General features: G+C 37.5%; 3 protein-coding genes across 3 annotated transcripts; all 3 read right to left on the bottom strand.

Moving 5' to 3' along the window:
- Positions 1–1,031: 1,031 nt before the first annotated feature.
- On the bottom strand, positions 1,032–4,855 carry LOC144085983 (C-C chemokine receptor type 3-like). Its single transcript, XM_077615693.1, has 2 exons — positions 4,730–4,855; positions 1,032–2,668 (listed from the first exon to the last, which is right to left on the bottom strand). The coding sequence occupies exons 1-2, from the start codon at positions 4,752–4,754 to the stop codon at positions 1,569–1,571; spliced, it is 1,125 nt and encodes a 374-aa protein (XP_077471819.1). The 5' UTR covers positions 4,755–4,855; the 3' UTR covers positions 1,032–1,568.
- A 1,043-nt stretch (positions 4,856–5,898) lies between these two features.
- On the bottom strand, positions 5,899–11,998 carry LOC144086064 (C-C chemokine receptor type 3-like). The gene is made up of 2 exons (XM_077615835.1): positions 10,648–11,998; positions 5,899–9,547 (listed from the first exon to the last, which is right to left on the bottom strand). The coding sequence occupies exons 1-2, from the start codon at positions 10,661–10,663 to the stop codon at positions 8,454–8,456; spliced, it is 1,110 nt and encodes a 369-aa protein (XP_077471961.1). The 5' UTR covers positions 10,664–11,998; the 3' UTR covers positions 5,899–8,453.
- Positions 11,999–12,825: 827 nt separating this feature from the next.
- On the bottom strand, positions 12,826–16,077 carry coa1 (cytochrome C oxidase assembly factor 1). The gene is made up of 5 exons (XM_077615834.1): positions 15,778–16,077; positions 15,399–15,492; positions 14,888–15,039; positions 13,998–14,074; positions 12,826–13,140 (listed from the first exon to the last, which is right to left on the bottom strand). The coding sequence occupies exons 2-5, from the start codon at positions 15,490–15,492 to the stop codon at positions 13,026–13,028; spliced, it is 438 nt and encodes a 145-aa protein (XP_077471960.1). The 5' UTR covers positions 15,778–16,077; the 3' UTR covers positions 12,826–13,025.
- Between the last annotated feature and the right edge of the window lie 92 nt (positions 16,078–16,169).

Below are 16,169 nucleotides of genomic sequence, written 5' to 3'. Positions count from 1 at the left end.
GGCAAGCGTCATTAGGTTGCAAGCCTGCAGCTTGATTGTTAGGCTTCTATAAATCCAACATTGGTGTTGTTGTTTTTATCACTATGAATTAGCACAGGGATGTACAAAATAAGGGCCGCACTCACCTTTTCACCATTTTGGTGTCTTGCAAGTGCAGTGGAGTGCATTCAGGTGCTTCTTGATTTCTGCAGAAATCTCATTGGTCAAAGTGTTTGTGCTCGATTGGTTGGAACAAAAACCTGCACCCACAGCGGGCCTCAGGGACCGGTTTGGCCACCCCTGTATTAGCACCTGGCACCTGGGGTTTTTGGGGTGCAGAAATGACTACTCGTCTGGCTTTCCCTACTAAGAAATCCAATTTAGAGTCTCCAATCAGCCTAACATGCATGTTTTTGGAATTTGGGAGGAAACCAGAGTACCTGGAGGAAACCCACGCAGGCCCAGGGAGAACATGCAAACTCCACACAGGCGGACCGACCTGGATTTGAACCCAGGACCCCAGAGCTGTGAGGCCAACACGCTAATCACTCGTTCAAACGGGCCACCCTAATATTAGTCTATTCTGATATTTATTTCAATAAACCACAACACGGCGGCCCGGCGGTTGAGTGATTAGCTCACATTTCTAGATTCAAGGGTTCGATCCCATGTCGGTCCTCACTGTGTGGAGTTTCAATGTTGGCTTGCGTGGGTCTTCTCCGGGTACTCTGGTTTCCTCCCATATCCCAAAAACATGTGGGACAGGCTGATTGAATACTCTAAATTCCCCCTAGGTATGAGTGTAAGCGTAAATGGTTGTCGGTCTCCTTGTGCCCTGGGATTGGTTGTCCACTGGTAGGATGGGCTCCAGCACCCCCAGCGATCCTAAATTATTTTCTGTAGTACAGTACTTAACCTCTTTTTTGAACTTTATCAAGAGACATTTGGTAAAATAAATTAGCCACAACAAATGCTTATGTTGCTTGAATCTTTTTCCTTTTAATTGTATCACCATGATGCAAAATTATACATTGTCTTCACGTCATTTTACCGATTCAATATGGGATAGTCTTTGTCTGAGAAGAACCAGCTCCAAAGGTTTACCCAGATAAAAAAAAAAAAGAAATATTCATCAAAAGATTTACTCCCAGAAAGTGCAGCACACAGAAAGAAACATTGCATGCTTTAATGGAATTGTTGCTATATTAATATGAAGCAATACACTTTTCCTACTATATTATTCAGATTTTCTTTGCTTTTTTTGTATGCTAATCAACAATGTGCATCAGTGTAAGAAACAAAATGTAAGAAATGTAGTCCAGATTGTTTGGGACAATGTACCAATTATGACAAAAGGGCAAATGAATGCTCAAATATGAAGAACATAAAATCACAAAAAAAGAATTAATGCATTATTATTAACATCAACAATAACAATTCTCATTTCTTCAGCGTCCAAAAGTAAAAACTGTACACAAGAAACACACAAAACATAATCAATGGTAAGAGCGTCATTTTTTTTTTTACGTATTTTTTTTGCAGATTCTTGTTTCCCCACAGAACAATTTACAATACATACATGCGGGGCTTTATTTAGTCTCATAATCAGAATGCGGTGTCTTCTGTGACGTAGATCTTGTGCTTTGGCTGCTGAGGCTTATATGCCTCCTCAAACAAGGGATTTTCTTAACAAGCAGTCTTTTGAAGTGGCTCTGGAACTTTTTACCCACAAATGTGTAAAACACAGGACTAATGCAACAATAGAGGTAGGCAATATTCCGTGTAACAAACAATGCATAGTCCAGCTTCTCCGAGTAATCACAATCAACATCCAAACTGGAGCTGTGTATAGCACGAAGGAGGATGACGATATTGTAGGGGGTCCAACAGACGAAGAAGGTGAAGATGATGACGAATATGAGCTTAATGGCACGGAATTTCTCTTTCATCCGGGTGGATAGGATGCGGACAGTAATGCTGGCGTAGCAGAAGATCACCGTGAGCAGAGGGAGCAGGAAGAAAACCAAAACTTGTTGATAATAAGTGACCAGACGCCAGAATGCCATCGTAAATTCGTTGTATCCCGACTCTTCGCAAACAAGACCATTGAAGGGACTCTCCCACGCATTCTTGAAAACCATCTCTTTTGTGCTAGCTATTATACTAATGCACCAAACCACGATAGAAGAAATGAAGGCATAGCTCCTCTTTCGACTCTTGGCAGCCGCCACTGCATGCACTACTGCGAGGTATCGGTCGAATGTCATGAGTGTGAGGAAAAGGATGGAGCTGTAGAAACCAATGAAGTAAGCGCTGCTGACCATCTTACACAAAACGTTTCCAAAAGTCCACTCGGACAGATGATATTTCGCCCAAAATGGTAGGCTGCTGCCAAAAAGGATGTTGGAGAAGACCAGGTTGAGCAGGAAAATGTTTGTCACTGTGTTCAGCTTCTCATATTTGTAGATGATGTACAGGACCAGCCCATTACCGATGTAACTCAGGATGAAGTTGACACAGTAGAAAGCTGAGTTGAATGTTGAGCCAAAATTATTGACGTTGGACTTGTTGCAGAGTTTTTCATCTTTGCTAACCACACTTCTTGGGTCATATGTCACATTCATGTTTAAAATCTCCAAGAGAATGGAAAATTGATCATCAAATAGTGTGTCCATGGTTGGCGATTGTCCTGTGGCAGAGAGATGTTTGAAAAGTAGATTAGTTCATATAAATAGGGCATACCCGTCAACTTCGGCCCATTGCTCCCCTTATTAATGATTGCAATTCCCCTTATTAAGCGACAAAAAAAAAAACGTACAATTGCAACGCGGCACATATTTACTCACATAGGGCGCACGTAAAAGTCTAAAATGTTCTCCAAAGTGGACGGCTGCGCTATATTTATATCGTGAAAAAGTCGGACGGGTGAAAGGAGAGTGCATTTGTGCATATCATGTTTAAAGTATAACAATACTACTATTAGCAGTTGGCGGTGACGTTAGGGTGATCAAAAAAACCTATAAAATACGGGAAAAACATATAAGTTGACAGGTATGTTATGGTATATAAATATACTTTATGACATTCATTTATTCATCCCTGACGGCGCTAGATGTCGTTTATTTGCCCCTCCGAGTCAAAATGAATTGAACGTCTAGTGCAGGGGTGTCAAACTCATTTTTTGTCACGGGCCACATGGTAGTTTCGATTACATCCGGAGGGCCGTTATGTCTTCCAACTAGGCTGCCAAAATTAATCGATTAATAAATTGACAGCTTTCTCGATCGTGGTAATCGATAGATCATTTTTGGACATTCAAATTAGTACAAATTGTTTGCAATTATTGATTTAAAATGAGGAAACAGGAAATAATCTACAATCTTCATTTGAATTTCATCATAAAACAGAAAGTTGGCACTCATCATTTATTTTCTCGGGCCACACAAAATGATGCGGTGGGCCAGATTTGGCCCGCGGGCCGCCACTTTGACACCAGTGGTCTAGTGTTATCGATGTCTGCCAATGAGTTCACAATGTAATAGGAAGTGAGTGGGAATCTACAGGAAATGACCCATGAGAAAAAGAAGGGAAAAAAGCATCCATCCCCACACGGTTTCTCCAGAAATGTAATTTTTTTAGTTCTCATATGGAGTCCTTCCAAACTCATGATTCATTATGAAGATTTCCCTGTTGGTCCTGATTTCGAAACAATATTGTATTTTTTTGAGAATTGTGTGTCACGAGTGCGGTATACTATTGTTACTCACTCAAAAAGAGAGAACAGAAAGTTCAGACTGACCATTTGGTGTGCAATACTAGGGTTGAATCATGTTTGGGAGTTTAAACACAAGAAGCAAAAAGCAATGTAATGATCCATTGTCAGGAAGCATTACTTCATATGCTAGACAACGCCAAAACCAACCTTAAACCTCACATTCAGAAGAAACCTGACAACAGTTCACAAATTATGAATATTTGGATATATTCTACAGAGAGTAAATTTTAATATCCTGTCATATTAAAATTATTTATATACACCTAAACATACTGAACTAGTAACAAAATTAAGCAAATACAAATGAAAGAAAAAACTTTTATTTCTCAATTTTCTGTTACATTATATATATATATATATATATATATATATTATGTAACAGAAAATTGAGAAAGAAAGTCTAATTGTATATATATATAAATTCTTGCAAAAATGCAAAATTGGAGCACGACCTAAAAAATCAATATATATACGTATATATATATATATATATATATATATATATATATATATATATATATATATATTTATATATATATATATTTATATATATATATATATATATATACATACATTCTTGCAAAAATGCAAAATTGGAGCACAACCTAAAAAAATAAAAAATATATATATTTTTTGTTTGTTTTTAATTTTTTTATTTAATTATCTATTTTTTAGGTCGTGCTCCAATTTTGCATATTTGCAAGAATGTTTCTAATGGTTTTAAATGTCACTATTGCATCTTATGACATCATCCAAAGAAATAAACACAATATAATCCAGAAAATTACAATCTATTGTTAACATTCATACAGTAACAAAATAAAATATTAGTTGCATTCTTAATATAAAGATTAACGGTTAGTACATTTCCCTCCCAAAATATCAGTCGATATGTATTTTTTTTATATGACATGAGTTAGTTTTCTAATTTGTTTCAAATTCAATTAGGAAATTCCCACCTAATTATTTACTTACCAGTGTTGCTTTCCATGTCTGGCATTCAGGGACGAAGACAACACAGAAGCACTTGAGTCAGACTGAGACTTTGAAAGTAGGGAAGTCAGTAAATCTAGGAGACGTGCACACAGACACAATGTGCTCATGTGAATTGGTGCGCCGCCTGATGGTGTAGTGATTCACTTGCCTGACTTTGATGCAACCAGGCCTGGCGGGCTCGATTCCCGCTGGTGCAAATGGTCGTCTGTCTCTCCGTCTGCCCTATGGCCGACTTGCGACCAGTCTAGGGTGTGGTCTGCCTTTCGCCTGAAGTCGTCTGGGATTGGCTCCACCATCAACCGCAACCCTTACGAGGATGTGCAGCATGGAAGATAAATGAATTTATGAATTGGTGCCTGGTGTGTATCACGTCAATGTCATGTAATAATGCTGGCGTTTTTTTTTTTAACGAATGCAAACATATAATATTCACATATACCTACCTATGTGTCGGAAAGAAAGAAAATTGACTAAAGGTCGATAATTTTTTTAAATCGTTTGTTTCAAAAGTGAAGTGCATGTGCTATATTAGTACATCACACACAAAGTCTAATATCATATATCCTAGAGATGTCCCAGATCATGTGATCGGAAATTGGGAAGTCCTATTTTTCATTCATTAATACATTTAATGGTAATCAAGTACTGAAATTGGCATTCATTGACAGCAATAGCTCTCCAATCCGTTCGAATTTGCATGGCTGTCAGCATTTGTTTTCCACTGCCATTGATGGTGGCACATGTCCAATCCATTTTAACTGTAAGGGCTAGCAGTGAATGATCACTTCCAACCGTCTTAGTCAAAATGGATTAGGGGTCTCTTATTGTCAAGGCATTGAACCGGGTTTTGGTTGTTTTGGGTTTGTTGGTGGGGTGAGAAGTTAGGTAATCCGTGAGGGTCTCGGGGTAAAGCCACTGCTCCTCCTCATTGAGACTACAGTTGAAAAACCATCAGATTTGGATGACGGTGTAGTGATTCACTCCCCAGAATAAGCAGTGTTGAAAATGAGTGAATGCATTATCTCCAACAACTGGCCCAAGTATGTAGCCAAAGTTTTCCTTGTATTCAAGAATAATAAAGTAGCCCTAATGTATGCCCCCCTAAAAAAAATTCAACATAAATAAAGAATTGTCATCCTTTCGCCTAATGAGATCCTTTATTGTTATTGTAATTGCACAAAGAAAACAAAAGAGATGACATGAAAAAAGAGACCACTCGTTTTTTAAAGTCATATAAAAACATTAATAATACAAATGACTAGTAATACAATTTGTTTTTGCCGTGCAACCATCCAAATATGGGAGGTGAACGTCTCCATAACAACGTAAACACAAAATCTTCACGAGTAAAACATATATATTATATATAGTACAGCAATTTGAATTTGTATACCATCAGAAGCAAAGAGAGTTAGTATTAAAAACAAAATAATAACAAATAGAAAAAAAATCAATGCTAATAACAAATAGAAAAAAAATCAATGCTTAGTTTTCTTCATATAAACCTGTGTGAATTGTCTTAAATTTGATTGTACAAGGTGGGGGTGTCAACATTCAAGCCAACATTACTTTAAAAAAAACACAACAAAAATGTAATAAAATGATTAAAGGCGACAGACAATGTATTTTTCACTGTTACTTTGCTGCCAGATAATGGACTTTAATTTGTCCTTTTTTACTTGCCTCTAGAAACAATTCTCATTAATATGATGACAAATGAATTTAATCATGTAATATTTAATTCACACACTTTTTCTACGGGTCATTGTTTTGTGGGTGAGCATTTCTATAGGGATTATACATCCCATATCTTAATCATGATTTATTCATTCATTCATTTCTCCATTCGGCATATCCTCACAAACATCGCGGGTGTAATTTATATAGCATAATTGTCACACAAAGAAAATGTGGTAAAATAAGGACAACCTTTGCAACTATTCATTTCATGGACGCATTTGTTGAGAATGATTGCAACCTTCGCTATTTATTTCGAAATTGAAGGAAATATTTGGTATTGTAGTAAAGCCCAATAAAAATACATATTTATATATATATACCAATGGTCACAACCTTCAGTTTATTTCACAATTAAACACAGTATTTGGTATTGTAGTAAACCATAATAAAAATACATACTGTAGTTGTATGGCTAGCTTTGCGGCACACCACAGATTTCTATTTTCAAATCAATTCATAGAGCAGTTTACTTGCAAAAATAAATGCAATCAAACCATCTATATTACCAATAAAACAGTGGGGATTTTACAATATGTGACCTGCAATATCAGAAGCAAAAAGAAAATATTTCATTTTAAGGAATGCATATTATTCAGGGCACAAGAAGACAGACACCCATTCATGTTCACACTCATACCTAGGGGCAATTTAGAGTCTTCAACCAGCCTACCCTGCATGTTTTTTAGATGTGGGAGGAAACCGAAATACCCCGAGAAAATCCACCCAAGCCCAGGGAGAACATGGAAACTCCACACAGTGAGACCCACCTGGGATCAAACCCTCAACCCCAGGAATATGAGGCCGATACGCTAACCACTCGGCCACCATATGAATTAAAAGCACAGTAGAGAAATCACAACTATAGTTTTTACATTCCATAAATGTTCAGTCCTCGTTTCTTTCGAATTTCTATTTACAATATATCAGTGGCGGTCCGTGCATTTTGGGGTAGCGCCTTCTGCTATCGGGAATCAATCCAGCCCTCAAAAACTATTTTATGGCTATAAAACCTCTACAGCAGCTACAGCTGCGACACATAAAAAATCATCAATAATAACCTCATACAATTGAAATGTTATTTAGGAATATAGCCATATTTTACTCACAAAAAATCCTTTTTAACTGTACACAATATTCATCCTCCTTTCTTTCCTCCTTCTTTTCTATCGGCATCAAGGCTAATGCTGAAAGTCGAGCCTGTCCTGTCGTGTTTCTGACATAGTCCGTCTTGAAAATGGCTTTAAATCAACACAACAATATATTTGCTTGTGTAGCTTGCTCCAAATACAGTTTGGTAGCTGTCTCATAGTTAGCGCACTGAAAGTGGGACACACACCCTTCTGCCGGCTGTAACAGGCTTGCTAGCTTCGGAGTTGACCGCCCTTTCCTAATGATGTCCATTTTTTTCTGAAAAAGTCGGTCTGGAAAATAGCTTTGTGAGCAAATCTGCAACCAAATCTATTTGTTTTCCTGTCGGCCATTGTGGGTTGAGTGCGATCTCTGGCTGCCTCACTCTGGCTTTGGCCCGCCTACTCTCTATAGCTAGCCAATCATAGTTGGTGAAAGCAATGACGTATACCTAAGCCAGCAAAATGGCAATGCCTGCGAAAAAGCATTGTGGTGTTGCCAACTCGAAATCTGATTGGTTAAAAGCATCAGTCTTGTGTAATGCAGCAGAGCCCACAGAACTGATTGTGAAGGCTTTGAGGCAGATTTCTGATCCTGGCAACAAATAATAGCTGAAATGTGATTGGTTAAATGCTTCAATATGAAAAGACACATCTGGAAGCAGTGCAACCAGGGGGAAAAGCAATGAAAGGAAGCTAACAGACCATTTGGAATAATAAGTATTGATGGACAAAATATGATATATGATTCAGATATTTCTTAGGCCAGCAGAGAAGGCCTTGAAGGCCCTGACGGCCCGCCACTGCAATATACTGTGATACTTTTGTAGGTTCATCTAATACTCATAATCAGAATGTGGTGTTTTCTGTGACGTGGTTCTTGTGCTTTGGCTGCTGAAGCTTATGTGCCTCCTCAAACAAGGGATTTTCTTAGCTAGAAGCCTTTTGAAGTGACTCTGAAACTTTTTACCCACAAATGTGTAAAACACTGGACTAATGCAACAGTAGAGGTAGGCAATATTCCGTGTAACAAACAATGCATAGTCCAGCCTGTCTGAGTCAGCACACTCAACTTGCGGACCAGAGCCGTTTATGGCGAGAAGGAGGATGACGATATTGTAGGGGGTCCAACAGATGAAGAAGGTAAAGATGATGATGAATATGAGCTTGATGGCACGGCATTTCTCCTTCATTCGTGTGGATAGGATCCGGACAGTGATGCTGGTGTAGCAGTAAATCACCATGAGCAATGGGAGGAGGAAAAAACCTAGAAATTGTTGATAATAAGTGACCAGACGCCAAAATGCCATTGTAACTTCAGGGTATCCCGACTCTTCGCAAACCAAGCCATTGAAGGGACTCTTCCACACATTCTGGAAAACCAGCTCTTTCATGCTGGCTATTATACTGATGCACCAAACCACGATAGAAGAAATGAAGGCATAGCTCCTCTTTCGACTCTTGGCAGCCGCCACTGCGTGCACCACTGCAAGGTATCTGTCGAATGTCATGAGTGTGAGGAAAAGGATGGAGCTGTAAAAGCCAATGAAGTAAGCGCTGCTGACCATCTTACACAAAACATTTCCAAAAATCCACTCAGAGAGATGATATTTCGCCCAAAATGGGAGACTGGTGGCAAAAAGGATGTTGGAGAGGACCAGGTTGAGCAGAAATATGTTTGTCACCGTGTTCAGCTTCTCATACTTGTAGATGATGTACAGGACCAGCCCATTACCGATGTAACTCAGGAGAAAATTGACAAAGCAGAAAGCTGGGTTGAATGTTGCGCCAAAACTATTAACGTCTGCCTTATTACAGAGTTTGACATCTTCACTAACTACATAGCTTGGGTCGTATGTCACATTCATATTGAGGAGGCTCATGAGGAGAGCATATTGGTCATCGTCCATGTCCATGGTTGGCAATAGTCCTAAGGCAGAGAAAAAGATAACCGTTTATATCCACTTGTTGGAGAAGCATACCTTGTTAAAATGTGTATTCATTTTTCCTAAGATATCAGCAACATGACAGGCATAAAATAAACCAAGCAGGAAATGGTTAATACTTATTTGTAAAATGAAACTAAACACGTGTTCTACAATCAGTTATTGCATAGTAGTTCTAACTTGAGGAATCATTAGTTCAGTTTTGATCTTAAGCTGTTAACAATGTCGGCATTTTAAGAGAACTGTTTATTACGTACATACTATTGTTACTCTCAAAAGTGAGAACAGAAACTGCTGACTTCTGCAGTAAAATGTTCTGATCCTCCCATCTGGAGTGCAATACATTTGTTTCGTAAAAATGACTCATTTGGCGGAGCTTTAACAACAATATCGGGAAAAAAACAATTATGCCAATGATTAATCTTTTGGGGTAATTACTTTATTGAGTTTATATGATTGCAACATATAACATAACAGCCTATACACTTCAAATTTGAAATAACATAGCAATATGTTCACAAATAGGCAATTTTACAAAAACATCTATAATACAAATATGTATTATATATAGTGTTTACGAGTAATGTGTTGCAACAGAATATATTGAGAAGTGCCATGTTAATTTTCCACCAAATTGTTTTATTTCATACAGTTAATATTTTGGAACATCAACAAGTTGGGTTGTTTTTGTGGTATCAGCTGATGCTCATAGATAAAGTGTTCAACTATGTCGCATGCACATGCTTATTTCATATTTGTATGGTTTCAATGAGTGAGCTTTCCTACATGGATTAATTGGCACCAAATTACCAAGGAAAAATCTATTTTCTGTGTTTTAGGGGTAAACTGCTATTTCGCCATTTGTTTTTTTAATAGTGTTCCTCACAGTCAGAATTACTTGGTATACATAAATGCAATATAGCCACAAACAGTATTCTAAAACATTATTGGGTGCCTTTAAAAATGAACTATGCCGTCATTATTTGATCATTATTCCTAATGATGAAACACAACAAGTAAATCGGTCTCCATTTCTGCAAATAGCAAAGTGGTTAATTGCTGAAATTTACAGTTAGTTACTTACCAGTGCTGTTTTCCATGGAAGGCCTTTATACAGGAAAGAAACCAGCAAGAAGTACTCGAGTCTATGACTGTATACTGAGACTTCGAAGGTAGGGAAGCCAGCTAGAGAGGGGATGTGTACACAGATCAGATGTGCGTCTACATTGGTGTTGGGCATGTGCATTTGAACTTCAGATTATATTGACGAGTCAGCAGTTATTTCAAACTTGTGCATTTTACGAAATTGTACAAATGGGGCAATACAATGTATGCCAATAGCAAATGCAGGTCCTTGGCTAAATTGGCAACTATTATTTGTATGTACGGTCAAAATAAAAAACTATTCATTTTGAAAGCATGGTAAAGGAAACTTGGATTGAGAGCAGAAATGTGAAAGGCGGAAGGAAAACGTGTACCTTGACGGGAAAGATTTAAGAAAGGTGCAATAGTTACAGGAAATATGTCTTCTCACTTGCTAAAGTATGTGTTTGCAAAAGCTCAGATTGTAGAACATTTCACAGGCGTAGAAGAAAGCCGAATATTATAAACATATATATTATGTACATATAACATTTTCCAAAAAGAAGTCATACTTGTGACAGAACTGTATCAGCTATGAGGTGACAAAAGTGGTTGACTTGAACATTTTGATAAGACAGGCAGAAAAAGTTGACTATTTACTACTATTTAATGACATTGACAGCCTTATCAGGGCATTTCTTCCCAGTGGCCAACAATACCCTAAAAAGACAAATGTCATTTTCATCCATTTGTTCTTGTACAAGTCCAGGATAAAAGTGATACACATCAAAATGCAGGACCTCTGCCACTTTCCACTTGGAAATCTGGATGGAAGTTCAAGAGCATGCATGGTCAGGTGTCAATTTGTAACTTTCCCTCTTGCAAGCTACTTGTGTGTAGTTCACATTGCACTTCTGCTTTGGAGTGGTCAAAGAACAGGCACGGTTTTTCCAACAGAAATCCCTCAAGGGCTGGGAAATTGTGGACGTCACATGCCCTCTGTTTTTTCATTGTCCAATTCTTTCTCTCAACGTTGCTTCACATACGTACGAATTCTGTTTATGACAGCTCTATTTCATTCTTGATGTGATTCTATTTCAATTGAGCTGAAACGTAATAGTCCCAAAGTGATACCAACGGCAGTGACAAAAATAGATATAGTATTACAGGAAGGATATTCATCTCAACTGATCTAAATCAAATAAATGGAAAGCATGCCCCAATCCACTTTGGTTATAAATCTTAATATATATATTTTTTAATACTGACATACTTAGTTGAATAATTGTGACAGTAGGTTTACTTCCATGCATGTCATTCGAGTCAAATGACAATTGCTAATAAACACAACATCAGGGGTATTCCATAATGTTTATTTTTTTCCAGAACTATAAGTTAGTATTTTATTTACAACATTTTGCCTTTCTTAAAGCAGACCTTAAAGCTCAAAGTTTACCCTAAAGATAGATTTCGCTGGATCCTAAAGAAATCTTGGGTTTTATATCTACTTTATTGTGTCCATTATTAAGTATATGAGGCAAAATAATTTTTAAAAAAAGTATATATCGCCACCACAAAAAAGTTCAACAATACAATAAATTAAACATGAAAAACTGTTTTAAAAAAAGCAAAAAAGGAAAACAGATGTTTCAAGACATTTAAAAAGGCCATTGAATAGATGTTGCGATCAAAGCAAGTGCGGTTCCAATGCATGATAACGGTTGATATTGATTTTTCAGCGGTGTATTACATTAAATGAATATTTCATATTCCTAACCAAGTTTGAGGAATTCGACATTAGAGCAACATTGATTTGAATGGTTGTTTGTCTCATTGTGCCCTGCGGTTTGAATAACTTTAGTACTTTGTGATGAGTCCATTATTACATTTTGGGAATTCGATGGAGGCCCCACTGGTGAAATGCAGTTTTTTTTCTATACAGTACTTCAATGTTGTTTCAATATTAAAAAATGGTGAATGTAATTTTGAATGAAAATAAAATTTCTAGATTTATTTACTAAAATGACTGTGGATAAATAAAGTTTCAAAAACTGCTTTTTGTCTGGAAAGGGTTAAAAATTTCTGGGTAGGATTCAAGCAGCAGGAAGTTGTGGTAAATGAGTCAAGCGAACATTTTTTTGGCCAAACAAGTCAATTCTGAACAACAAGTCAAATTTTGTCTTGATGTCGAAATATTTAGTTGTAGACAGGAAACCGATTTCAAATGAGAAAGAAAAACAAGATCAAAGATTGTCCGGAATGTGCTTTAAATAACTAAAAACTGAGGCCTTGTGAAGTTTCCTATAATGCCCGATGGCCAAAACTCTCCAGTAATTGATGCAGGCTTTATACTACCTCAGTCATCAAAAGGAGATGTGGTCACTCCCTGTCCTGCATGCTGCATTCTGTGCATTCTGTTGGCAATGATGGAGAAGTCATAAGGTTGATGGTGTGTCCTTCTTTGAGCCTCAAAACTGCAAGCTTCACACTCCATCTGCAGGGAGTAACAAAACAACACAAGCATTCAAATATTTGGTAAAGTTCTTTCAGGGCAAGTGTTTTCTGTGAAGAGTTTTATTATTTTGCTCTCCTACTAGGGGCAATTTAGAGTGTCCAATCAGTCTACCATGCATGTTTTTGGGATGTGGGAGGAAACCGGAGTACCCAGAGAAGACCCACGCAAACCTGCGGAGAACATGCAAGCTCCAGACAGGAAGGTCCGAACCTGGGCTTGATCCCTCGATCTCAGAACTGTGATGCGGAAGTGCTGAACTGTTTTTTTTTTTCACTGGACCGCCACATGCAAGTTATACATTTCAAATGTCTCATCTCATTTTCTGAACCACTTTATCCTCACTAGGGTCGTGGGGGTGCTGGAGCCTGACTTCGGGCCAGAGGCGGGGGACACCCTGAATTGGTGGCCAGCCAATTGCAGGACACGAGGAGAAAGACAACTATTCACCCTACATTTTAAATGTAATTAGTATAATAGTAAAAATAATAGTATTGCATATGTATAGCCTTGAGTTGTCTTGTATTGTATCGTATAGTACAGTACAATAGATCATAGTATTGAATTAATCTTTTTATTACCTATTGTCAGTTAATTCCCATGTCATCTTTGTTTTATTTGCAATCTGGGGGTGAGGTGTCTAAGGGCAAAATCATTAAAACGGTCCAAATACCACACTGCAGTATTCCAATTATTGAATGAGTCCCATCTTTTTTGTAGCAGAAAATTAGGATACTTGGAAAGAGTCACAATCAAAAAGCTATATGGGTGTTATAAAACGATACAATACAATTCTTAAATACTTGAAATTGACTCTAAGTGGAACAGAATGAACACACCTGTTGGTGTTTGGATCTCTGATGGAAGAAGTATATAAATATCCACCCGTTTTTGAACCAGTCACAGGGATCTTAAGCTGCAAAACATACAAAACATGAATAAATTAGATGTGCAATGAGGTCTTATGAAATGCTATAACAAATAATCTTAAAGTGATAGCAGACAACATCCAAAAATCTGATAGAAAATGCTTAATAATAAAATGAAATCTTAATTGATCTTCCTTTCTGAATTTTCTTGGCCCCATCCACACAAGAAAACAAATCTCCAAATGTGATTATGTTACAACCAGAATGATTAGATTAGAACTTTATTTCATCCCGTATTGGGGAAATTTCTTGGTTGCGGTAGCAAGACAGACACAAGACATTGTAGACCTAGGTAAGAAACTGGAGCTACACACAGGAAGTCCACAAGGTGGGGACCTTCTGCAGACTGAGACTGATCCTCAGATTGTTTAAATCTGCTGGTATACTATCGAAAAGCTTTCTATTCTCTTGTTGCCCTGTGACTACACTCTCACTCTGACATGTGTTAGCCCAGCATTATAAAGATAGGTATGATAATCTATTCTGGTTGTGCTCTCACGACCAGAATTGATGAGCGGGCATTCCCATATGCAATTTGTTGTGAGGAAATAACTTAATTTTATAGATGTGCATTATTGCAGAGATTTTCATTTTTCACTGGTCACCATTACATAGCACCTTTTCCTAACTAATAATTTGCACATTCATACATACAAACTCATTTACAGTATGCTAATAGGGAGTTTGCTCTTTAAATATCTGATGTACCGTGCATGTTTTTACATTGGAGAAAACAGTGGTACACCATGGGTATGGGGGGAACATTAGAGGGTTTTATTGCTGGTTTTTAGATACAGTACCTTTGCTATTTGCTGGTCTATCCTATTGTCTTTGTCAGTCAGATGGAGGTTGTGAATTTTTAACGGGGGAGCGCCCAAACTCTCCATGGCGATTGTGCATTCTTCCAACTTCTGCAGCGCCAATTTGTGGTAGTCCGACTGAGCAAATTTCTCTGATGCGATACAAAACAGAAACAAATTGATGTAATGTGAAAAGAAATAAATGTGCAATTCTTCCAAATCCTGCATATGAATTTTGCCATTTTGTGTGTGTACGTATCTGAGTGCTTTATCCAGCCCCCCCAAAAACTGTTAAAAACTAAGTTTGAAAAAACAATAGGTAGTATTGTGAGCCTTTATAAAATGAGAATATGTTCGTTACCCCTGTAATTAAAAAAATCCTTGTTAATACTTGTATATACCAATCAGTACTGATAACACAATTGCATGAATGCAAAATCGATGTTTGCATAAGTCCTGCTGAAGTAAACGACCTCAACCTTGTTTTATATTATTTATACTTTATACTCACTTTGCATTAGGTAGTACATCGTCCCAACCCCTCCTCCTGTCAGTAAGGTGGTGAATATGGTGAGCTGCTGCAGTTTGTTGGTGGGAATCCTCATCTTTTGTGGCAAAAAAAGGGAAATGCAAAGGACTTCAAAAGCATGAGATGGACTTTTAGTTACTGTCAAAATCTAGAGTTCTTTAGACTGCCCTTTACATTAAACTATGTGAGAAAGCTGCAAGGTTGCCATTCATTCACATGTGGTAGACTCAATTGAAGAAATGAACGACCTTATTTTCAGTGACCAATCGACATGCATTACAGATAATGTGAAATCACAACCATTTCTTGAGGATATTTTGCATGTTTGATTAGCTGACAGACAAATATTTAACATGTTTACCTTGGAAGTTCGTGGTAGTCTGACCCTTACCCCAAGCAGAAGGGGCTTTAAGGATAGATAGCTGATACCGATGTGAGCCAAGTGGGACTGAGGTTGTCATTCGCTGGCCATTTTGCGTCGGAGTCATTCAAGAAACATAACATCAAAGTTAACGGATTGTACCTTGAAAGAGTTATAGAATGCTAAATTTATGTTCAAAAAGTTTTCAAATGGCGTTGATTGTTGATTTTGATGCCCAAGTTAATACGGCTTCATAGCGTTTATAAACCGTCGAAATATGGCCACTTTTAGACATCTAGCCTTAATATGTAATATCTATGGGACAACTCAACTGTACGTAATCATTTTTGTAAACGTTTCTTCTTCGTTTTTCATTTTTTTCCTGATTGTTG

The sequence above is a fragment of the Stigmatopora argus genome, chromosome 12 (assembly GCF_051989625.1).
Source record: "Stigmatopora argus isolate UIUO_Sarg chromosome 12, RoL_Sarg_1.0, whole genome shotgun sequence".
NCBI lineage: Eukaryota > Metazoa > Chordata > Actinopteri > Syngnathiformes > Syngnathidae > Stigmatopora > Stigmatopora argus.
The sequence above is the reverse complement of the archived record's forward strand: the minus strand, read 5'-3'. Positions and strand labels throughout refer to the sequence as shown.